The 25,689-nt window shown below is 38.8% G+C and overlaps 1 protein-coding gene across 1 annotated transcript; it reads left to right on the top strand.

Annotated features, from left to right (window-relative positions):
- The first annotated feature begins 5,054 nt into the window (after nt 1-5,054).
- LOC133299581 (glutamate receptor 3.6-like) lies at nt 5,055-10,356 on the top strand. The gene is made up of 7 exons (XM_061499047.1): nt 5,055-5,319; nt 5,434-6,773; nt 6,882-7,159; nt 7,278-7,309; nt 8,373-8,779; nt 8,972-9,415; nt 10,054-10,356. Exons 1-7 carry the CDS (start codon nt 5,055-5,057, stop codon nt 10,354-10,356), a joined length of 3,069 nt encoding a protein of 1,022 aa, XP_061355031.1.
- The last annotated feature ends 15,333 nt before the right edge of the window (nt 10,357-25,689 follow it).

The following is a 25,689-nucleotide window of genomic DNA, read 5'->3' as shown; positions in this document are numbered from 1 at the left end:
CTAAAGCAGGGGACGTAAAATTCAGCCATTGTGATGTTGGGAATCAATTCCTCAAAACAGGGGAGCTAAATTTAAGCTATTGTCTGTTACTGTAGCTGCTGGGGATCGATTCCTTGAAGTTTGGAATTGGTTCCCACTGTACAAATTTTGAAAATATGTCATTTTACAACCTAGAATTAATGGTATTGCTTTGAGGGGTTATAAGAAATATGTTTTATGCTTATGCATGTCTCGCATTTACAATTACGGTGTTGTTTTTAATTGATTATGAAAATGTTTAATGTTTAAAAACAATGATGCAATAAAAGAAAAAGTTTACCCGTAATTTAATTAACTCAATTACTGTAATTGTAACTGCGTTTAATACCATATACAATGATAACATTGCCGGTACGTAACAGGCTGTTACATCTATAATAGTGGGACAAGCTGAAATATATGTAAAAGAAATGGACCCCTCCTCACTCACAAAAAAGGTTAAGGGAGGAAATAGAGCTTTCTTGTCCTTAGGAAATGCCAACACTTTGAAGTACTTCATCTTGAAGCCCTTATACGAGTCAGAGTAGAGAATGAAGAGGCTGTGGTCGACAACCTACTAAAGGTAACCCAGCCTTTCTTGCCGAGAGAATCGGACCTACACCTAGGTGTCACCACGTTGAATAAATTTAGAAATACGAACCTCGAGCATGTAAACTCTAGATGGTCGCAAACCAGCTCAAAGGCAAAATATGCTCACAAATTTGGATAAATTTAAGTAGGAGCAAGTGAAAGGAACTTCATTACACATGTCTGGAACTCATTGAAGGGAAGCTGAATCTCTAGCTATGAAAAGAATGTCTTGTACATAAAGAAATAAAGAGTAAGGACAACATCTTTGGGATGAGCTGAACATACATGTTCATCCGCAAAAAGGACAACGACCACCAAATCGCACTACTAAAATATCACATCAGATAATGACAACCAAGCCAGCTCTTCCATCCTCACGATAGAACGACATTTGAGGACTTCCTCTGCCACCTAACTATAACGGTCAATGTTAGAAGGAAGGTTTCCCTTCACGAGTGCCTATGTCCTAGCCATGCCCGAGTACCTATGATAAACAAAGTAAAAGTTAGATATAGAGGAAGAAAAATCACCCGAGTCGTCTGAACCACTAGATGGCTTAGTTTGAGAACGACAACAACTCGCCAGGGTAGAAACATGACCCACAACATGCTTAGATGCCAATAAAGTGAGGAACACCTAAAGGCATTGTCCACACCTAAGACAGTAACAAGCAACTATAACTTCTTTTCCCTCCCCAAAAAAAAAACTATTTGCATCATCGAATAAGGAGATAGGTGCAGCTCAATTGCCCAACCTTGAAGATGGCACACTATTCTTTTCATAGTGTAGGCCATCCCTAGGATGCGGTATCGACCAAGTAACTCGACACCGAGGGCGGGGTTGCCGACAAAGCAAAAGGCTGACTTCACTCGTGGCCATGCCTACCTCCAATTGACGGTGCCACAGTACAACATTATTACAGCTAACACAACCAGGAAGTCGACCTAGAGAAGCCAGGTGTATATCACAAGAGCTCGACCCCTCATAGGCACCTCGAACAAAATGGCCAGACACTTCAGCCTGACAACCTAAACTCTTGGACTACCAAATTAGGGGGCATCTATGGGTTTTATAAGAGTTACGTTGTAGGAAAAGTGATTGTGTTATGTTATAGAGATTCGTTTTGCGTGCCAGAGTTTTTTTTTATTGCTTTAAAAAATACAGACCTCACAAAATGTTGTATATATAGAAAACTTGTTGTGGTATGTTAAATAATGAATGCAAACCCCGGCAACTATTATGGTCCCATGTTTTGGGCCCCATCTCTGGCTAAATAAATTGGGTCTAGCCTACCTTTAAATAAGAACCCCTCTATAAATAAAGGGTTTAACCTCTTGTTAACGGAAAAAAAAAAATGGTCTAACCTCTCAAATATGATAGCTGGAACACTAATTCTTAAATGTTGTCGGTGTGTGCTCACACACATTTTCTTTGACTTCTTGTCTTTCATATGTACACAGTAATATGTCATTACCTAGGGTTGTCTCCTCCTTAAACACAACTAGTTTACAGATTCAAAAATAACATTTAATTCCGAGGTATCAATCTCGACTCGACGTTAGCACTGGCCTTAATGTTTGTATCAAAATAATTCCATCAAATCTTTAAAAAATGAAAATGAAAAGTAATAAATAAAAACAACTTTCTTTAACTATATTTACTAAGAATTTAATTTGAAAAATGACGGAATGACATCATTCTATTAATATGTTTGATTTTATCCAATGAAATGAGGGTTAATTTTCGTCCTTCTTGTATTAAATAAGTAAATAAAGTTTAAGAAATTATAATAAGAAATGATACTATTGAAGGTAACCAAATCCTCTTTTCTATTATCGTATATATTGCGTCAACGTCAACCACCATTGTGAATGCTACTGTTTCTTTGGCTGTGACACAGTGCCCACTAATAAACGTGCGAATACAATAACATTTCATTTTGACGGTGACGTAGAATGCAATATACGCCTCGTTGACCCATTTGCGCTCTATTTGAACCCTTTAATTTTTCAATCTGATATTTGATTTATAGTATTTATTAATGGGAGTCATTTAATATTGCAGGGGACCTACGACACTAAGTGTCGCGATCCTTCTCTGTGTCACTCATTTTTTTTCAATTGAATTACTCTTACCCTTACGACACTTATAGAATTGTGTCAAGTGGTACAATCTCATTAGTTTACGATAAATTTTTGAAATGCTATAACTTTTGACTCAAGTATTCAAATTAGATATTTTTTATTTCTTATAATTTTTTGATATCTACACAATAACACCTCATTTGACATATTTTATCTCTTACAAACATAGTTTAAATTTGTAAAAATGTGAAACTATTATTGCAAATTTGAACTATGTTTAGAGAAGATAAAATATGTCAAATGAGGTGTCATTGCGTAGATCTCAAAAACTTATATGAAATAAAAATAAAAGTCATCTAATTTGAATAGCGAAATCAAAAGTCGTGACCTTTCGAAATTTTACAGTAACAGGACAAGATTGTGTCATTCGACATAATCGTGTGAGTGCCAGAGGGAGGTGGGGGCTTCACTCAATTGGAAAAAATAATAACATATGAATGACACGGGAGGAGGGCCGCTGCACTTAGTGCCGCTAGATTTCTCCTATGATACTCAATGGCCCTCGTTGATAAATACCGAAAATCAAACGACTGATACATTAAAACCTTAAAAAATTCTTTCGGGTCAAAGAGCCAACTTATGCGTCCATACCACATTCTTTTTATGATATTATCCACAGAATTTGAGTTGAAACTATAGGTAAAATTGAAAATATAAGTTTTTTGCAAGGAGAGCTAGTTTTGTTGTCTCAAGAAAGATATTTTATACGCATCAAACAAACACAACAGGAATTGTTGTCATCTTGTCTCCCTTTTACTATTTTCATCCTTTCTCCTTTTGCACTTTTCTTAAAGAAAAGCGCTATGTTCACAATAATCATATCCGAAAAACGAAAAGGACTCATTTCCCATATGTTGAATTCGGCTACGTAATTGTGTTCGATTAAAAGTTATTTTTATTTCTTTATTTTCGGTTATCTAAGTTATCTTTCATGTGTTTAATTAATGAGTTTAATATATTTTTTTCATATTATAAGAAATAAATTTATCTCATATATATATAAATTTATGTCATATTTATTTCATATAATTACAAAAATACTTTGATTTTCATCTCAAAACGATGTCGTTTTAGACTCAATGTAGATAACTTATCTACATTGACCGTCGAAAAAGTGAACCCTTATTAATATTATACAATAGGAGAGAAATTCTCTTATACTATAGACACAATTATGTGTGGTACCCACCTATTTAGGAAAAAAAATATGAAAATTGATATATGTGTAGGAAAAAAAATACTCTCCAATAACGTGAAAGTATATTTTCCCCTTCCTTTATATGTCAATTCATCCACAACAGTATTGGCATATCCACAATACTCAACTAATGTTCTTGGGATATATTTTTCTTATGTTATAGGAAAAAAGTTACCTCATGTTGTAGAAATAAAAGTATAAGTGGGACCCACAAGTAAGAGGAGAGAAAAAAAAGAGTGGTGGGACCTAACTTATTTTTGTGTATATAGGAAAGTTATTTATCTCATATAAAATGAGATAAACATATCCCAATGTTCTTCATAATAAGTTTAACTTTTGGTATCATAAACACAAAACGAAAGTATGCTTAGCAGATAATGATAAAATCATTATAAATTTATCTAAAGGATATTTACTTGATTTTACATAAATTCATATATAAACGTAGGGAAAAGTGTATATTATTTTAAAGGATGTAAAGTTGTGTCATTTCAAGTGGGAGAAATAAATAGATAAAAGAGGAGAGAGTAGACAAAAAAAATATAAAGATGTGGGTCCCACCTTTTTGTGAGAGTGAAATGATATAAGTTGTGTCATTTAAAAGGAGAAACACTTTTCCCATAAATGTAATAATAAAATATTTGTCTATTGTATTTTATTTTTAATAAAATTTATGCTTATATTTAATTTACTTGTGACTATCCACTTACCTAATCACTTGCATTGTTGAGGGCGAAGGAAACCAAACACATCATCGCCCATTTGCTATAAAATGATTCACGCCATTCTTCACTTGGACATATAATCTCAAACATTGCAAGCATATCATGCATAAACCACAACTAGCCGTTTCAGTGAAAGCATAAAGAGACACGTTTGTGTTCTTCTATTTCACTAGAAGCTTTTTATCTCCCTCTAGTCTCATTCAAGGAAAAGTACGTTACTAGAGTCCAAATTTAAATTTTTACGTTGGAACTACATATCAGCATGGATATTTCTTATCCTTTCTATTCTATAGTTTTCTTTTTTCAATATACAACTATACACTGACATGTTACTAGGAATTGTTTTCTTCCCTTGTTATGTTTGCAGAAAAATACAACATGAGCAAAGTTTGTCTTCTTGTCCTTGTGATCTTCTACACGGCTTTTCCTTCAAAAGGAATCAGCGATGTTTCTACAAGACCAAGCACCGTTAACATTGGGGCAATTTTATCTTTCAATTCAACCATTGGCAGAGTGGCTAAAGTTGCCATAGAAGCAGCAGTGGATGATATAAATTCCAATGCAACAATTCTTAATGGAACTAAGCTTAATATTTCAATGCAGGATACTAAATTCTCCAATGGATTTCTAGGAATCATTGACTGTGAGTCATGGCCAAAAACATTACATTTTTCCACTTCACACGTTGCTCTTTTCCTTCATATACATATTCCTCACTCACTAATAAACCATGTTGATTTTTCTTTTTCTTTTATAGCACTCCTGTTGATGGAGAATGATACTGTGGCTATAATTGGTCCCCAGTACTCAGTCATGGCTCATGTGGTTTCACATATTGCAAATGAGATGCAAGTACCTCTACTATCATTTGCAGCAACAGACCCTACCCTGACTTCACTGCAGTTCCCATATTTTGTTAGGACCACACAGAGTGATGAGTATCAGATGGCTGCTGTGGCAGATATTGTTGACCACTTTCAATGGAGAGACGTAATAGCAATTTTTATTGATGATGATCATGGAAGAAATGGGGTAGCTGCATTAGGGGATAAGCTAGCAGAGAAACGTGGTAAAATATCATATAAAGTAACCTTTAGGCCATATAATATTACCAGTGAAGAAATAAACAATGCATTAGTTAAGATAGCTTTAATGGAGTCTAGGGTAATAGTCCTTCATATATTCACTGCTTTTGGTCTAGATGTACTTCATGCGGCTGATTCACTTGGCATGATGGGAAGCGGTTATGTGTGGATAGCAACAGATTGGCTTTCTACAATACTAGATTCAAACCCATCCTTATTCACATCTCCAGCCATGAATTACATCCAAGGTGTTATCACCTTGCGCACGTATACACCAGATTCACAAATCAAAACAAAATTTATTTCTAAATGGAACAACCTGACCCATAAAAAGGACCCTGATCAGGGCCCTATTGGGTTGAGCACCTTTGGTCTATATGCCTATGACACTGTTTGGGTTCTTGCTTCTGCACTTGATGCATTTTTTAACAGTGGAGGAACTTTGTCATTTTCAAATGATTCAAGTCTAAACATGTTAAGAGGGGATACCCTTCATCTGGATACTATGGGGGTCTTTGTTAATGGTAGCATGTTGCTTCAAGAAATTTTAAAGGTCAACAGAACTGGTTTAACAGGCCAAATGGTGTTTGGTCAAGATGGTAACATATTGCATCCCTCATATGAAATCATTAATGTCATAGGTACTGGAATTAGGAGGATCGGTTATTGGTCTGATTCCTCTGGCCTCCACAATGGGGTAGCTCCTAATCTTTCAAATTCCAGTGAAGGACTATATGGTGTCATATGGCCTGGTCAAACAACTCAAACCCCTCGAGGTTGGGTTTTTGCCAACAATGGAAGACACTTGAGAATTGGAGTGCCACTAAGAATTAGTTACCGTGAATTTGTGTCAAGAATTGAGGGCACTGAAATGTTTGGTGGTTATTGCATAGATGTGTTTACTACTGCACTGAACTTGTTGCCTTATCCAGTTCCATACAAGTTTATTCCATTTGGTGATGGTAAAACCAACCCCCTAAATTCACAACTTCTCCACATGATCACAGTTGGTGTGAGTATTTAAGTATTTTATGTTTTAATGATCTATAGCTTCATTTTTTCTGCCAGCTTGCTTTGTTTTGTTCTAATTTCTTGCATTGGAATTCCTTCATACATGTAGGCCTTCGATGCTGTGGTTGGGGACATTACTATTACCACAAATCGCACTAAGATAGTGGATTTTACACAGCCATATATTGAGTCTGGGCTAGTGGTTGTGGCACCAATTAAGAAGTTGAAATCCAGTGCTTGGGCTTTCCTGACACCATTTACTCCAATGATGTGGTTTGTAACAGGAATGTTTTTCTTAGTTGTGGGAGCTGTTATTTGGGTTTTAGAGCGTCGCATAAATGATGACTTTAGAGGCCCTGCTAGAAGACAATTTGTCACAATTATCTGGTAATTAAGTGCCAAAACAGTTTTTAGAAATGGTCTTAATTAATCTCTTTGAATGGCTTGTTACATGATCATTACATACTTTATCAATTGCTAACATCTGAATCATTTATCTCTGCAGGTTTAGCTTTTCAACCCTATTTTTTGCACATAGTAAGTGGTTGAAAATTCCCTTTAGCTAGTGGTCCTTGCTGCTTTCCTAATGTAGTGAATGGAAATTCATATTCTAACAAAATGCAAAGAACCAGTCAACCTAAAATGTTCAAGCTATTATGCATCTAATATATTTTATAGCACTAGTCCTTAGCACCTTTATTAGTGGACAACGCACAAACTCATTCCACCTTGTGAAGAAATTCTATTTAATTATGAACATGGATTAGAAAGTTGTAACAGCCCCAAACCCTGTAGCAGGATATTGTCCGCTTTGCCCCGCGCACAAGCACCGTCGAGCTCACAGTTTTACGTTTCGGGTTACCCCCAAAAGGCCTCCTACAAGGAAAGGTATCAACACCCTTATTTAAGGCATGCTTCGTTCCTCTCTCCAACCGATGTGGGACATTACATCCTCCCCCACTGGGAATACAGCGTCCCCGTTGTACACACCGGTCCAGGGCCAGGCTCTGATACCAAATGTAACAGCCCCAAACCCTGTAGCAGAATATTGTCCGCTTTTCCACGCGCACAAGCACCGTCGAGCTCACGGTTTTACGTTTTGGGTTACCCCAAAAGGCCTCCTACAAGGAAAGGTATCCACACCCTTATTTAAGGCATGCTTCGTTACCCTCTCCAACCGATGTGGGACATTACAAAAGTCATGGACTCGAATCCGAGAAACAGTCCTTTTGCAATTATGCAAGAGTAAGGCTGCGTACAAGGATTGCTTTTATCTCACTCTTGCTAGTCGAGGTTTAATGGATAGTGATTTCTTTTTTTTAAATGGGAAATGATTTTTTTATATGATATGAGATCTTGTGAGAAGATCTCAGCTATCTAAATACAAAACTGTTATCTTTTTTTCAACTTTAATTTTAATGCATTTTTCAATCCTCGTTGATATATATCTTGACCCCGTGTCACATGAGAAGATCCATTTGCATACCTTAATACCATAAATGTAACTAATCAACCTAAAATCTCAAAGCTGTTAGGTTCAGACTGATGAATGGTGTTATAGATTTAACTCTTAACATCTCAGAAAACCCTTTCTATGCAGGAGAGAAAACTGTGAGCACCCTTGGTCGCTTAGTGCTAATCATATGGCTGTTTGTGGTTTTGATACTCAACTCAAGCTATATTGCAAGCTTAACATCCATCCTTACAGTGGAACAACTCTCTTCCCCAGTGAAGGGAATTGAAAGCTTGGTTACAAGCAACGTCCGTATTGGTTACCTGAGGGGTTCATTTGCTGAAAATTATCTGACTGAAGAGCTCAACATAGTCAGATCAAGGCTTGTTCCTCTCAACTCCCCATCAGAATATGAAAAGGCCTTGAATGATGGACAAAGTAATGGTGGTGTTGCTGCAATAATAGATGAACGTGCATACATGGAACTCTTCCTAGCAACCAGATGTGAATTTGGTATTGTTGGTCAAGAGTTCACCAAGATGGGATGGGGCTTTGTAAGTTCATTTTTCATCGATTTCTTCTCTATGATATTCAACATCACATATACCAAATTCAGTGTTTAAAGAATTAATGACAGGTTTTTGAATAAGTCTAAAACATATATCTAAAAGAGTACTATTCATAAAGATTAAAGACAAGCATATTGTTAACATTAACATGGCTTGAACATGTTTTAAATGTTACAGGGCTTCCCAAGGGACTCTCCACTAGCTATTGACATGTCAACTGCTATCTTAAAACTATCAGAGAATGGTGACCTTCAGAGAATTCATGACAAATGGTTAACAAGAAGTGCTTGCAGTTCAGAAGGTGCAAAGGAAGGCATAGACCGACTTGAACTAAAAAGTTTTTGGGGTCTGTTCCTTTTGATTGGCATAGCATGCTTCATTGCTCTCCTTTGTTATGTTATTAGAATGGCCTACCGCTTTAGCAGGCACTACAATGGTAACCTTGAAGGCTCATCACGCTCTGCTGGTCTTCGATCATTCCTTTCCTTTGTCAATGAAGAAGAAGAGGAAACCCAACACAGGCCAAAGAAAAGGCGAAAGGAAAAGTGCTCTTGTAGAAGGGTAGTGCATGAAGATGGATCATTGGATGCCTCGAGTGTTAGTGTCACTGTTGAAAATGATGTTATTGCCTAAGGTTAACTCACTAAGACCTATCCATAATCTAGGATCACATGTAATTTAATTATAAATGTATAATAATACCAAATATGTTCATAATAAGAAAATATCTGTTATGGATACTTATAAAGGGTCCACTGAATGACATGCCCAATAAGGGGCAATTCAAGATTCAAATCAAGTATAATTGCAGATAGTATCCATCAAAGATACTAATCCTAATACGATAGCGTAGCAGACAGGCTTGGGCCCTCATCAGAGGTACTAAAGGTCCACATCATACTACTCACAGGTAACCTCTATAAATAAAAGGTAAACCCTAAAGGTACGTTACGCTCTCTCTCTTACTGTTATGTTGTCACTGTGCACGCACACACACCCAATTGGCAAAAGTCGTTATTAGTTCGTTGTGCACAGTGATCTGCTTGACTCAAAGGTATTTCCTTCATAGATACCTTGAAGAGGGCACTTGATCCAAGATCAACAAACTAGCCTATTGGGCTGGACATCTCTGTCTCCAAGACAGAACATTGGCGCCGTCTGTGGGAAATTCTTCTTCGAATTTGACATTCCCACTATTTTGACTAAAGATGGCAGTCCGAACAAGGAGTAATAGCCAATAGCCACACTCTCAAAATCAGCCGCTGGATCTAGTCTTGGAAGAGGTGAATCAACCTCAAAACCAGCCTGAGAATGAAATAGATTATGATCATGTTCATGTCAGTGAGGATGTGTCAGACACAGCCTCCACCCCAGCACCCCGTGATCGAGTTGCGGCTCCAGCTCTGAATAATCCTCCCCAACATCTTGGGGATACAGTTGCTGCTCACGTTGCCCAACCTGTGGATCCAGATTCCAGACTTGCTCAAATCGCGGTTGCTGCAGTTTTGCGGCGAATGGAGGAGATGGAGAATCGTAACAAACTCCAGCAGCAAGATTTTTAGAGAATACCAGGATGATGCACGAATTGGAGCAACGCTTGATAGGAATGGCAGTGTCTGGAGTGAGAGAGGCCCCAGGCAGAGATGCTAATGGCCGAGAAGGAAACCATAACCCGGATCATCAAAATCGGGTTACTGAGGTAGAGAACTAAGGAATGGCCAATCCTACATCTACTACAATCCCAAGAAACAATGTAAGGCCCAATCTTGGGAGTATGTTGGGCCCAAACACAAAGAATATTGGAATGGGGGAACAGAATGCTAATGCGCAAACTTTGACCCAGAATGCTTCGGCAAGACTAAATGGGCAGAGAAATCCGGATGGGGTACACCCTAACCGAAATACTCAAGCCACCAGAGGACGCGTTGAACTCGGTGGGTACAGGAGGAAATATAGTAGGGGGCAGTATAATAACAGCCCATTTACTTGTGAAATATTGAATGCTCCTTTCCAGGAGGAGTTTAGAACGTTGGACGTTGGAGGAGTTTAGAACTCGTTCCAAGAAATACTTGGAACTCGAATAAATGGAGATAGCAAATGCGCTATCAGAATAGGGTAAAAGAGCAAGTCCAAGAAGGAGGAGCCCGACCCCAAGAGAAAAAGATCGACCCGGTAATAAAAAGAAAGATTCCAGAAGCAGGATCCTGGATGATAAGACCAGGTTGGAAGATATGAGAAGTATACACCGTTGAATGCCTCACGCTCTCAAATTTGGAAGGAAATGGCAATGACGAAGATGAAGAAAGTAGATAGACCTCAACCTATATTCGATAGAGGAGGTTTGGATAAGTCCAAATACTGCTCCTTTCATAATGGACCGGGTCACAACACTAATCAATGCTGGGATCTCTGAGATGTTGTGGAGAAATTTGTTAGAGAAGAAAAACTACGCCAGTATGTGATCAAAACTCAGGGTGCCAAAAACAACAAAAGAAAGTCTGGAAACAGGAACAGGAGTAAGAGTCTGGTCCCTGAGAAGAAAAAGAAAGAGGAAAGGAACCAAAAGGATGATTTCAATAACGATGAATTCTCGAAAGCCAAATTTGATTGTAATGTGATCAGTGGAGCTTTGGGAGAAGGAGGAGACATTGTAAGTGCTAGGCAAAAGTACCTAAAAGAAGTGCTGTCGATCTGGGATCGTCCTAAATTTAAGGAAGATCCCAATAAATCATACCCTCCTCTGCTCTATTTCACTAACGAAGATATGCAAGGTGTTGTGCCAGAGCACATAGATGGTATGGTCGTCATCGGAACCTTGGTGAATTTTCGGGTTAAAAAGATCTTCATAGATACAGGAAGCAGTGCCGACATTATACTTTGGGGGGCCTTCAAAAAGATGAATCTTCATGAGGAGGATCTCAAACCCTGCAAGATAACCTTGATAGCTTTTAATGGAGAAAATACACCTCCTAAAGGCTATGTAGATCTCAGGTTAACCTTGGGAACAAAGGAAGAGTTCAAATCAGAACGAGTAAGATTCATAGTGGCTGATTTCCCGTTGGAATACAATATTATTGCTGAAAAGGCCAATTACTACTACAACGTAATGTCATTTGGGCTCAGAAACTCTAGGGCTACGTACTAGAGAATGATGAACAAAGTGTTCGAGGATCAATTGGGCAAGAATGTAGAAGTATACATTGATGATATGATTGTTAAGTCATTCGATATGACGAATCATGTCCGAGATCTAGAGCAGACATTCCAAAAGCTTAGGAAATACCGTATTCGGCTGAACCCGATAAAATGTGCATTTAGAGTTCCAGCAGGAAAATTTTTGGGTTTTATGCTAACCCATAGGGAAATTGAAGCAAACCCCGACAAATGCAAAGCCGTGCTAGATATGAAAGCTCCTCAAAGCAAGAAGGAGGTTCAGCAATTGACTGGTAGGCTGGCTGCGCTAACTCGGTTCTTGCCCAAGTCAGCTGAGAATGCCCTCTCATTCTTCAAATTATTAAAGAAAAAAGTTGTGCAAGGCTGGAACCCAGAATGTCAATCTGCGTTTGACAAGGTTAAGAAATGCTTGGCAACCCCACTAGTGTTGTGTATGCCAGAACCAGGAGATACCCTGATCATATACCTGGTTGTGGGGGAGGAGGCAATAAGTGTTGTTCTTATCAAGGAAACCAGCAAAGGTCAGGAACCAATTTACTTTGTCAGTAGGGACTAGCAAGGTCCTGAGTTGAGGTACCAGAAGTTGGAAAAAAATGGCTTTTGCCTTGTTGATTACGGCGAGGAGGTTGCGGCCATACTTTCAGGGACACCAGATAATAGTTCACACTAATCAGCCCATACGGCAGGTGTTGCATAAGCCAGATCTTGCATGAAGAATGACTAACTGGGCAATTGAACTCTCTGAATATGAAATAATGTATGAAAGTAGGAAGGCCATCAAATCACAAGCTTTGGCCGATTTCGTAATGGAGCTCACCCCAGTTAGCCCAGAAATGGGAGAAGTTGAAGATACTTGGAGGGTATATATAGATGGATCCTCCAATGATAAATGAAGTGGAGCTGGGATTATACTTGAAAGTCTAGAAGGGGTGGCAATAGAACACTCCTTAAACCTGGGTTTCCCAACTTCCAAGAACCAAGCAGAATATGAAGCCCTAATAGCCGGGTTGACGTAGGCTGAGGAACATGGGGCTAAAAGGGTTAAAGTCTTCAGTGACTCCCAGTTGGTGACTTCTCATATATAAGGAAAATATCAGGCCAAAGTTCCTCTGCTGATGAAATACCTAAACAAGGTCCGAGAAATGATGGCCGAATTTGAAAAGGTGAAAGTCACTCATATTCCTCGAGGGGAAAATAGCTGAGCTGACATCTTGTTTAAATTGGCAAGTATAAAAAATCTAGGAAACCACAGAACCGTGGCACAGCAGAGCAGAACAGACAGAGCCGAGTTGCGTGATGATAATCACCTCGGTAAATGACTGGAGGCAACCTATAGTGGCATACCTTGAGAAAGGGGCATTGCCTGAGGACCCATTGGAGTCCAGGAAGCTGGTCCGAGATGTGACACAATATGCAATAGTGGAAGATCAGCTGTATAGAAAGGGGTTGTATATCCCTATGCTGAAATGCTTGAACTCGGAAGAGGCAGAATATGTGCTGACCGAGATACATGAAGGAGTAAATGGCCACCACACAGGGGGTAAAGCTTTGGCTAGAAAGGCCCTCCGAGCTGGCTATTATTGGCCGACTAAGGAAGCAGATTCCAAAGAACATGTCAAAAGATGCGAAAGTTATCAGAAGCATGCTAAGCTAATTCTTTCACCACCGGAAGAATTGAAATACATCTCGGCTCCATGACCCTTTTTGAAATGGAGGATGGATTTGCTGGGACCCTTCAAAGCTGCAGAAGGACAGTTGAAGTGGCTAACTGTGGCCGTAGACTACTTCACCAAGTGGATAGAAGCAGAACTGGTTACCACGATAACCTCAGCGAGGGTACAAAGGTTATTTGAAAGGAACATTGTTTCCAGGTTTGGAATACCGGCCATGGTGGTGACTGATAATGGAACATAGTTTGCTGATAAACGGTTCCAGGAGTTAATGAAAGACTTGAAGGTCAAACACTACTTCGCATCTGTGGAACACCCACAGAAAAATGAGCAAGCTGAAGCTGCAAACAAGGTAATTGTTGATGGGCTCAAGAAAGGAATGATGGATGCCAGAGAAAGCTGGGTTCATCAATTATACTTTGTCTTGTGGGCATACCGAACAAGTACCCAGACAGCAACGGGGGAAACCCATTTCAGATTGACATATGGGTGTGAAGCCATGATCCCGGTAGAAATTGGAGAACCCTCTTGGAGGAGAATGAATGTTATTAAGCAAAATGAACAAGAAAACAGTAAACTGCTTACTGCTGAGTTGGATCTCGTAGATGAAGCCAGAGTCATAGCTCATTGCCGGGATATGATAGCCAAACAACTAATAGTAGCCAAATACAACAAAAAAGTGAGACTAAGAGTGTTTGAGAAAAATGACTTGGTACTCAGAAGAGCAGACATTGGCAACAAAAATGTCAGAGATGGAAAGCTAGCTGCAGATTGGGAAAGTCCTTACCAAGTTAAAGAAAAGCTTGGAAGAGGAGCCTATATCCTGGAAACAACAGAAGGCAAAGGAATCAAGAAAACCTGGAGCGCAGATAAGCTGAAAATATATTATAGCTAAATCCAGGATCCACCTTCTGAAGATTTGAAGTTTAGGCGAATTATTTTTCTCTTTTAGGGACTTGACTAAAGCCGGATATGCCGGCAAATTCATGTAATCGACAAATTTGATATCAATAAATGAGGAATTTTTCTTTTTTAAGATTTATTCTTATTCAGTTTTGATGCATCAATACACGTCCTGAGGTGCAAGTGCAATTTGTCATACTGACTCTGATCAAGTCGAAATGCTCCTTACCTCGGTCTAAGGACCTAAGGGGTACAAATGACAATATTGCCTTACCTTGGATAAAGCCGGGTTACAGAACTCAGGTTATGATGAAAGGGTTCAGTCAGCAAAGACGATTACCATCATCAATGCAGGCTTGCTAAAATGGTTAAGTCAAAATAAACATCCATCATAGAAAATGACAGAAAACAAAATCCATAAAAATTTTGACCTCGGCCAGGTCAGTATACAGGCACTCGTAAAATGTATGAGTTGCAAAAATGAAAGTACATTCGAGTTGTTAAGAATAACCCATGTCGGATGGAGAGCAACACGACTATGGTTTAAGAACACTTGGAAAATTTTCTAAGTTATAAACCTAGATAATGGATAGGCAAATCTGTTTATCGAATAAAGACAATGCTAAGACCTGAGAAGTATATAATAAATACTTCAGGCAACCTAGAAAGAAGACGAACCTTAAATACTTAGGTAGATGCGTCTAAGTTATTAAAGGGATATGCAATGCAAAGCATAAAAATGCGAAGACAGATTACAAAGGAAAGTAAAATACTCCAAAGAAGTCAAAAAATTAAAACCGAGATATAACCGGCAATGTTAAGAGAAAATTAAAAAGACGCTCAAAGAGCCCCATTAAAAATGAAAAATTACAAGATAAAACCGGCATCCCGGACCTTCAAGCAGCAGGGTTGGCAAGAGTCTCCTCTTGTGCAGCGAGACCCATGGGTTGATTGGTGGCCTCCTCACCCGCTTCAACCGTGATCTCCTCAACATTTTCGGTTTGAGTAACGAAGTCACCAGCAAGAGATTCAGGAGGAGGAGCAACAATTTTACCCTTGCTGACATATGCCTTTGGATGCAACCCGGATGCATTAAACTGCAAATCAGGATTGAGTACCTTCAATTGATCCAATGCATTATTAAAAGAGCCCACCACCAACTTCTCAAGTTCACCCCGGTAAAGTAGAGCATTGTCTTCAGCTTTGCCTCAACCCCTTCATGGATAATTTTGAAGTCCGACAAGGACTTAGAATTGAAAACGTGCAAAGCCTGAAGTTCATGATGCTCTCTTTGAAGATTGGTGAAATTTTCTTTCACCTTGGCCAAGTCCTGAATTGCTTGGTCCTTCTCGTCCTTCACTTGGACCAACTCGGCAACGGTTTTCCCCCTCTCTTCCCGAGATGCATTCACCTCGTTTAGAGTGCGGAGAAACTTGGTCTTCAGAGAGAATAAAGGCCTAACCATGGTGGACATCTTCATGCAGGAAAGATCCATATCCTCCAATTCCTGTATTTGAATTGTAGTGAAAGGAGATGAGTTGAAGAAAATCTCAGGGGGAAAACAGCATCTTGAAGAGCACCAGTTACTCCGGATTGCCACAATGCATGCTTGGCAATCTCGGAAGATGGTGGAGGCATGGCGGAGTTCGCCACAGCTTGGGAGGATGTGGGGGCACCTTTTTCGGTAGGAGCTCCTTTTGCTTTGACAGCCGGGATCCCCTTGGTCTTATCGGCATTGGCAGTAGGAGGTTTCTTGGACTTGTTCTCAGGGGATTTCCTTTTCTTTCCCGTCAAGTCAACAACCGCTTCCTTTTTACCCCGGCCTAGAACTGACAGCCAGCTTGGTTGGTCATCCTGCTGGTCTAGTTGTTGGCTTTCCATACCGGGAACTGCAAAATCAAAAACAATAAAGTTTGTCATAAAATGCAGTACAACAAATATGAATATAAGTATCAAAACAAGCCGTACTTATTTCAACATCGAGTTCTTCTTGGGACTTGTAAAGAAGAGATGCAACGCTAACATGAGTACATGAATCGTTATATGCACGCATGACAATGACATTATTGACATCAGTAGGGTTCAATTCAGACTATTTAAAATGGTAGCTTGAAGAAGAGAATCGGTAATGGTCAAATGACCAGCAAAGAGGAAATTTTCCCTCCACATCCTCGGAATCACAATCTTTAAGGAATAACACTTCCTTTCCGGATGCGCAGACACTTTGAAAAATTTCTCCTTGAAGTTCTTAAAGGAATCAGTGTAAACATGAAAAAGTTTACGACCAGGAACACCCCGGATGGTGACCCAACCTTTTCGTTCTGGCAGTTCACGGCCAGTTCGAGGAGTAAGAGGCATAAGAAAATAAAAAAAAACGCAGACAAAAGGTGGAAGGGCGAGGTATGCTCAAAAATGCTCGAACGCCTTAACGAAACCCCAAGCATTAGGGTGAAGTTGACTGGGAGCTATGTGAAGATGATTTAAAATGTCCATCTGAAACTCGGTGAAAGGAAACTTGATGCCGAGTTGAGTTACAATATCTCGATAAAAGAAGAAAAAAATAAGGCTCATCAGAACTTCCCCTAGAACAAATTGGTTCGTCTTCATGTAGAGGGCCTCTGTCAAAGTTTTTCAGCTTCCCAATGGGGAGACTATTCACATCGCCCGTACTCATCTCGGACGTGGTGTTTAAAACTACGTAAGTTACCCAGGGAAACTGGGATACTAGGGAAGCTGAAGGAGACTCAGAACACGACAACGGTAGAACCTGACTCCTCTACAACCTCTGGGGGAGACGCCATAAATGCCTAAAACAATAAAAGAACTTAATCAGAAGGACAGAATAGGCATACCTGAATCAAAAATGCTACTAGATTAAGAATCACTAGAAGACGTAGAAGTCGACTTCTCTGAGATGGTGATTGGGTCATCTGCCTCACTAGATGTCGAGGTAGATCCTGGAACATCTCCATGCCGGCATCTAGCCAATGTAGACTCAGCCAAAGAGTCACAAGCTTGTTCAATGAGTTTCGAACTCAGAAAGACACAAGAATAACACGAAACGATTTTCTGGATACGGAAAGACTGTGGGATATCCCGGTTAACTAATGAAAAACTAGGGTTTGCTATTAGTGAAGTACCGAAGGGCTCAAAACCGGTTTGGGAAAAATGCTAGAAGTACGTCTGCTCACAGAAAGACGACTCCTACCACGGGTGGACGAACCTCTACCCCAACTTTGCCCTAATTCCCTATTGGACAACCCAGATCTCCTCTGAGATCTACCACTGTGATAACCCCAAAGCATGGCTTCACGCTCTTCTTCCTCGTTTCTAGGAATCCCCCACGGCCAAAAACGAGCACCAGGGGAATCTTTTTCAAAAATTCAGAATCTTCCTCCTTCTTCTCCTCACAATGCAGAACTGAAGAAGGAGGTTTTTCTCCCTCATTTTGGTTAAAAATTTCAAACGACACAAGGTTTTAAAGGAACAAGAGAAAAATCGACAAACAGGGGGTGACATACACTAAAATGCAAATAAGTGAAGCAATGTGCAACACTCTAGAAGTACAGAAAGTTGATGCAAAAAGAAGAAAATCAATCAACAAAAAAATCGACAGAATGACACGCGAAGAACAGAAAGTTCAAAAAAGAAAAACATGCTCAAAATCAGATGACCAAATGCGAAGGAGTCAAGCAAGAAGCAAGGAAAATTCCAAAGCAAGTGAAGTACCTAAATAAAGGGAAGAACTTGTAAGAGTTTATGAGCAGTGCGCTCGAAGATGCTGGTGTGCAAGAAGAAGAGGAATTTCTGCAAATTGCTCAAATGTGAATAAGGGAAAGAACTTCTCCATAATAAGCAAAGTAAAGAACGAAAAGGGTAGAAGGTACGTGCTTATATAGGCACAAGCGTAACTGTTGGGATTACGAATGGCAAAGGTCAAGGGCACCAAAGTCATTTTACTTGTGAGTAGTAACCGCAGCAGTCGTGGATGGAAAAGGTTAAGGGCACTAACGTCATTGCAATCAAAAAGCAATGATTAGACGCCTGAAATGACAAGCCTAATAAATGTGCATGAAACGCGAAAATGGCATAAAATGGCTGCAGCACGCTAACACACGCGGTTAGCAGCACGTATCAAAATTAAATGATTGTTATTGACAAGTCGGCGCGTGAGACTAAAGACACATGTATCCGACAACTCTCAGCCGGGTTATAAGGATAATGCTTGGGAGCAACTCGCCAGTTGGATCCCAACTACTCAAGCACATTCGTTACCCGACTACACATGTAAAGTATCTTTTCGGGTTCATGCATAACTGTCCCAATAGGTGACCAAGGAAAATCATTCCCGGTTACATAAGAAAGCCACAAACTCAGGACGTGTGAGTAAGGAATAATACTTGGGGCAGCTCGTTAGTTGAATCCCAACTACTCAAGCACATCCCTAACTCGATATGGGAATACGTGAAATATTTTCCCTGGTTTATGCTCAAACCCGCCTAGATAAGGGGCAATGAGGACCCTGGTTGAAAATCCAAAGATACAAGGAATATGTATGCAAAGAGGTTGCAAAAACTCAAACACGCTTAGCTCAGCAGAAAACCTAAAGCAAAATGCAAGAAAATTCACCCTGGAAACCCGGAAGCCCAGGTAGCCTGGCTGAGGGGCAACTGTTATGGACTCGTATAAAAGGCCCACTGAATGACAGGCCCAATAAGGGACAATCCAAGATTCAAATCAAGTATAATTGCGGATAGTATCCATCAAGGATACTAATCCTAATATGACAGCGTAGCAGACAGGCCTGGGCCCTCATCAGAGGTACTAAAGGTCCACATCATACTACCCACAGGTAACCTCTATAAATAAAAGGTAAACCCTAAAGGTACGTTACGCTCTCTCTCTTACTGTTATGCTATCACTATGCACACACGCACCCCATTGGCAAAAGTCGTTATTAGTTCATTGTGCACAGTGGTCTGCTTGATTTAAGGGTATCTCCTTCATAGATACCTTGGAGAGGGCACTTGATCCAAGATCAACATACCAGCCTATTAGGCTGGACATCTCTGTCTCCAAGACAGAAAAATATCCAAGGTTTGAATCAAATTCCTCATTTTATCGTTGCTGATTTTTCCTATTAATTTCTAATATATATGAAGGAATTGTGTGAGATATGTAAGCAATGTGTTACTTATACCAATACATCAAGCTGTGTAATGGAAGTTGGTAACCTTAATGAGTGTCATTGCCTTTCATAACATCCAGAGTAATCTACCATGTCTTAATTGTGACCATTGTCACTGCTTGGTGTTGGGTGTGAACTTGTTGGTTGCTTAAAATATTATGATGAAGGACGTTCCTTTACTTTAGTTCATCAAGAGAAAACACATTCGTTCTCTTAACTTCAACCCAAGTGCGCGAGTGCACGCACCAAGTAATAAATGGGACTATTAGTGCCCAGATTATCGTTCCCACGAGGATAGTACTTTAATTAATGCCTTAAACTATTTTAAAAAGAATAAAAATGAAAAGAAAAGTTAGTAATTAACCTGTTTGGTCAAACGTTCCCTACTGTCTTGATAATGTTTCTCAAGAACAGTAGCTTCAATCTGACAGCAAACAGTTCTTCGCTTCGTTATGTATGATATCCTACTTGTTGAGAGAAGGAACACCAATATTCATGGAAGAATGATTGATACAAGATTGGATAAATAAAAATAATAATAACAATATTTAAGAGACAACAATATGGAGTGATAAAAACTGTTTTTTAACAGAAGGAACCGATCCAATGTTCCATTGTTAAATAGCTATATTCTCCACTCAAGCCTTAACACTTTTGGCTTTGATCAGGTCTTTTCACTGCCAACTCTGATTCCTCAGCTCATGGACTAAATGGCTCACAAGTTTTCATATTCTTATGGCTCCCTTGACTCCAACAGTTACTTAGCACAGGACCTTTAGTGAACGAGGTGGTCACTTATTCCTAAGGCAACCAGCAGTGAAACAACATTGCCTTCCCCCTCTGGTTAAGTTGTCTGAAATCCCTTCTTTATGGAAGTTCCTTTCTCGGTATGTGTTCAATTTCCATTGATACACAATGAATATAGCTCACTTAACCAGAGAAATACAAAAGCTTCAGTATAAGAGTTTTTAAAATAGTTCTTTAAGAACTTCATAGTTTTTTCCGTTCCACGGATAGCTTAGCCCATGGCTACTACTTTAAACATAATTATTCCAAACTGAAATCCCATAGACCTGAGATTCAGTTCAGAGATAACGAGTGGAAAAGAAGAGAAATAACACGTATATTTAAATGGAAACAAGTTAGGTTACAATAAAATGGAAAATGGAGAAATATGGTTGCTGCTCGTGAGGAGTCTCAAGTGGGTGATACAGAATAGAGAAGAAGTTGTTGTCACTTAACTAATGCTAAAATTATACAACTGAAATGTAAAAACTACAAAATAAACTAAGTGATTTCTTCTTAAGGAATTCGATGATATTCTTCGTGTTAGAACGTCCTATTTATAGGCAGAGGAGTGGATGGCAAAACTTGCAATTTCCATTGAGTTGTTTTCTTGACTGCATGAAAGGGGCGATGTGAACAGTGCTCAAAGGGACGCAGTTACTTCGATGGGACACTTATTGATGAGATTTGCCTTTTCTTCTACAGTTCTGCATGCCTTGCTTTCCTCTTAGCCAATAGGAACTTTTTATTCCCTACTGTGCACGTTTCTTCCCACTTGATTGTTGTACCTCTTATGCTTTAAGGAAGCTTCTTTTCAACGTTACCTGCAAAGTGTACAGAGGGATAGAGTTAGTGGAGCAGGTGTATTTAATGTTCTCGTTTTGTTCCCCTTTTTCTATATTTCTCAAATGATTACATCATCATCCGTTCCTCCACTGTGTTTTTATCACAATGATATCAACACGTGCTTTTAATGCAAAAGTTGCTCATCAGATGAGGGAACGAATGGTATTTTGCCATCAAAATGGGCTTAAAAGGAAACGAATTTTCGTCCCATCAAACACCCCAAAACTAAACTATTGGTTGTCCTCAAACAACTCAGAAATAGTGGCTTAGGCTGCTCAATTTCAAAGAAAAACTCAACTTAGAAACTTAACCAATGAGTAATCATGATCTTTTCAAAAAAGAACTACACTCCAAAGATGACAAGTAGAAAGAATTTGTTCCAAGGTAAGTGAAGGTTGCTAATCTTCTGTCTCACTATCACTCAGGGCTTGGTGTTTCTCTGTCTATTCCTAGATGTGGTTCTTCAAACTTGCTTATCTGTTGCTTTCCTAAGAAGTAAAGGTGACTTCCATTTCAAAGGATCTTTGTGGAGGAAAGTTGTGGAGAGGTTTAGACTGGAGTGAGCTTAGTTCTTGGGTCAAAGAACATTTTCACTTTTCTGTTGAGCTTTGGACTTTTCTGTTTGGGAAACACCTTATCTTTGTCTTTGTACCTTCTTTTCTTCCTTTGAAGGAATCTTGTCTGGTATTTTCTTCTGAATTCTTTTAAATGGTTGTTCCCATTTTCTTTGATATCTTTCTTCTTGTCCTATTTGCTTAGGTTGCTGTTGTTCCTTGACCTTTTTAGTGGACCTTGTGGTATTTATGAATGTGTATGATTGTGTTGATGTATGGGATGGAAGTGTTTGTTTGAGTGTGGTGGGGTGAGAGTTTGATGGTTGATCCTTGTCTGTGGAGTTCACATGTCCTTCTGCAGTACTTACGGCATCAAAGAAAATTCAGAAGTTTCATTGTGGTTACACCTTAAGAACGCTCTCATGAGTAAGTGTTTGGCATTTTTCGTTCCTCACCAGTTTTAGTTCACACAGATCAGCACCCTTCAAAAATTTGAAGATTAAATTCACTTCTTTTTCCCTACTTCTAGCATTCAGAATAAGAATAAGAATGATTACTCTTTGATTTTCTATTTCATGCCATAGAGTTGAGTTCTTCTCAGCATCCATTTCCTCATGTATGGGTGGCTGATGCTCTCCGACAAGTATACCGATCGCACAAGTAATATAGAAAGTAAGTAGAGTATCGTCTCCACAGGAATTGTAAACTAAGTACTACAGTAACCAGTCCCCTTAAGTTGGAAAACTCGGTTTGTTGTTTGGAAAAATTGCGAATTGATTTTGAGTAACAATAAGAAATAAAAGTAAAGACTTGTTTTTGAATTTTTATTTAAGAGAAATAAAACAATAACAATGAGAATTGATTTTAAAAATATGAGAAAAACATTGTAGCTAGAGCGCACTCACCTTATGATCCCCACTTCTTACTTTGGATTGATTCACAATACTTATTCATATAATTACTCGGATAAATTATTATCTAAGAATATTTATTAGTTAACCCTCAATTCCTTGCAAGGTTAACCCTTTAATCCTCAATTGGAACCCCAATTCCTTGCAATGTTCCTCATGGTATTAAGCAATGAACGCAATAATTTAAGCATCCGCAATTAAATACACATATATTCCTAGCATGCATACCAATTGTTATCCTACCCCCTTTCAAGATCAAAACCCCAATATTCTTATCTACGGTTCTAACCCTCAAACTATTCTCAACTATCAGATTGATCAGTTCTAATAAAGAAAATAGAAAATACTCACAAGGTAGAGACAAAGATAATTATATAAATGAGTAAAACTAAATCAATCCATCGTAACAAGGGTTCACGTAGGGCTCGTGACCCTAACTACAATAAAAAGTAACTAGCCAAGCATAATCATGGCTAAAAATTCAATATTCAATAACAGCATAAAATTAAAGATAAATAGATGAAGAAGAAGAACTGTGGAAGAATCCTCCTGAGCTCTGCCGTCGGCCTCCTTCTGAATGGAATGCGATCTCTCCAGGGTTCTATTAAGAGGATATATTTATAAGCCTCTTTTATTCTTCCAAAAATACCCTTCCGAAAACACGGTACTTCTTTCCCGTAAACTGGCGCCAGTTGGCGTCGGTGTGGCGCACGTTTGCGCGGAGTTACTGTCAAATTGTGAAAACCGGAACAAAGTGCTCGTGAAGTGGCGCCAGTTGGCGCCAAAATGGCGCCACTAGGCACCATGTTCTTCCTCCAAAATTGGCGCAAGAAGGCATGGAATGGCGCTAGTTGGCATGGAATGGCGCTGGTTGGCTTCACTTGGCGCTGGTTGGCATGGTGGCGCTAGTTTGCACCATTCTGGCGCCAACTAGCGCCAATTTCCCGGACTTTGTACTATGCAACATAGCGCAACATGGAACTTTCCTGTGTGTGGAGTCGCGTTAACAGGCTTTTTATAATTTGTAATTTTCACTCATCTTTTTCCTGTAAAAACACAACCAAAAGGTGAATATTATTGACATAGAAAGAATCAATATAAATAGTAAATATGTATTTAAATTGCTCTCTTATGACCCAATTCTTATCAATTTTAATACTGAAAAACCACACTTGTCAGAGGCACATCAAACCATTCCCAGATTTAAACGTTGCTGTCCCCAGCAATGTACAAGACTCAACCCAGGAAATATTTAATTAATCCAACATAACATTCCATAGATACTCTCAGACACAATATGCTATGCATGCCTGACTCAACATCATAAACTCCCAATAATGTCATCAGCTTCTTAAAGATGCAAGTCTACATTGATTACCCCTCACACAGATAATAATAATATTCACTCAACACTCAGTGTTTAAGGGTATCATGAGCACTCAATTACTAAAAGCTATAACACTACCATAGGCTTGATCATATTCTCAAAAATTCTTAAAAATGAAGAATCAAACACATGCATCAATTGATCAAAAGGACTTCACAAGTTGTAACTTGGCCGGGGTAACAGGTAGGAAAATATGGATAGTAACTCAAACAACAATGAGATTGAAAAACTAAATTTATTTCACTTTAACACATTCAACTCAATGATTTTGCTCCACTAACATTCCCACAGAATTTCGGAAATTAATTCCTTCCAGCCACCTTTTACTCTTTTCCTTTTTCTTGCTTTCTTTTCTTTTTTTCTCCTTTTTTTATTTTTCCTTTTCTCTTTTTTTTATAAGGGCATAGATGAATTTTCCATCCCTTAATTACTTGACCTTTGTGGAGCTTACCTTAATTTCTTTATTTTATTTTTAACACATTCAGTGATTCAATCTCACTCAAGGTAAGTCACAATGACATAAGCTAAGCCATAATTTAGGCACAGGTCATTTATCAACAAATAAGTTCAGGCTCAAAGGCAGCAAGGGAAAATTTTATACAGGTGGGCTATTTTGGCCATAAGCTAATAAGAACAAAATGCCTTTATCATATCAATCAATGCATGCATAACAGAGAAACAGATCAAGTTCTAGAGTATTACAACAGTGAGGCCTCTCAACAAAAATTTCAGTGTTTAGGCTCAAACCTCACAGTTATGGTATCAATGCAGACTCAAGAAAATTGACCTCAGACATTATCAGAATTTCACAATATTAATTCAGACAAACGAGCAATCATGCAATCCAATTATGCCTATGTAATGTCATGCCAGAAAGTCATACAATATATTCCAAGAATTCAGTCAAGCATATTAACTATATAAGCACATTTAAACCTGAGAATTGCTTGAAAAACATTTTCCAACTTTTTTTTTTTAGGGTAAAAATAAAGAGCACACAAAAATAACTAAGAAAATTTAAAAGAGTTAGAATATCTCCCCTAATAGAAGAATTGTAGTTTCAAGATGCAAGCCTACCATTCCCAGATTTAGAGAATTGTTGTCCTCAGCAATAATTAAACTACAAGAGGAAGAAAAACCTGCGCAATGGAACAAACAGTGGCATATAGGATAAACTATAATGCGCACATTAAAACATCAGAGAGAAATATACCAACACAAAGTAACTAAAAAAAATACGAAACAGAAAAATAAACTAATATACAAAATCTCTGTCAGCAAGGAGATATAATCAACCCTCCATGTCATCCCCTTCAGCAGCGTGGGATGACTCAGCAAATGGAGGATCTGGTGGTACTGGATGCCTTGGTGTATGAGACCACCATTCCCAGATTTGTTCCAAACCATGAAGCCATGTTAAAAACTCTTTGAAGCATTGATTTTTCCGAGAGATAGAGTCTCAGTGTCTCTTGTCAA

The sequence above is a fragment of the Gastrolobium bilobum genome, unplaced genomic scaffold (genome assembly GCF_033153095.1).
Source record: "Gastrolobium bilobum isolate Gb01-03AN ecotype WA unplaced genomic scaffold, APGP_CSIRO_Gbil_v1 utg3220, whole genome shotgun sequence".
Taxonomy (NCBI): domain Eukaryota; kingdom Viridiplantae; phylum Streptophyta; class Magnoliopsida; order Fabales; family Fabaceae; genus Gastrolobium; species Gastrolobium bilobum.
This window is presented reverse-complemented; position numbering and strand designations above follow the sequence as displayed.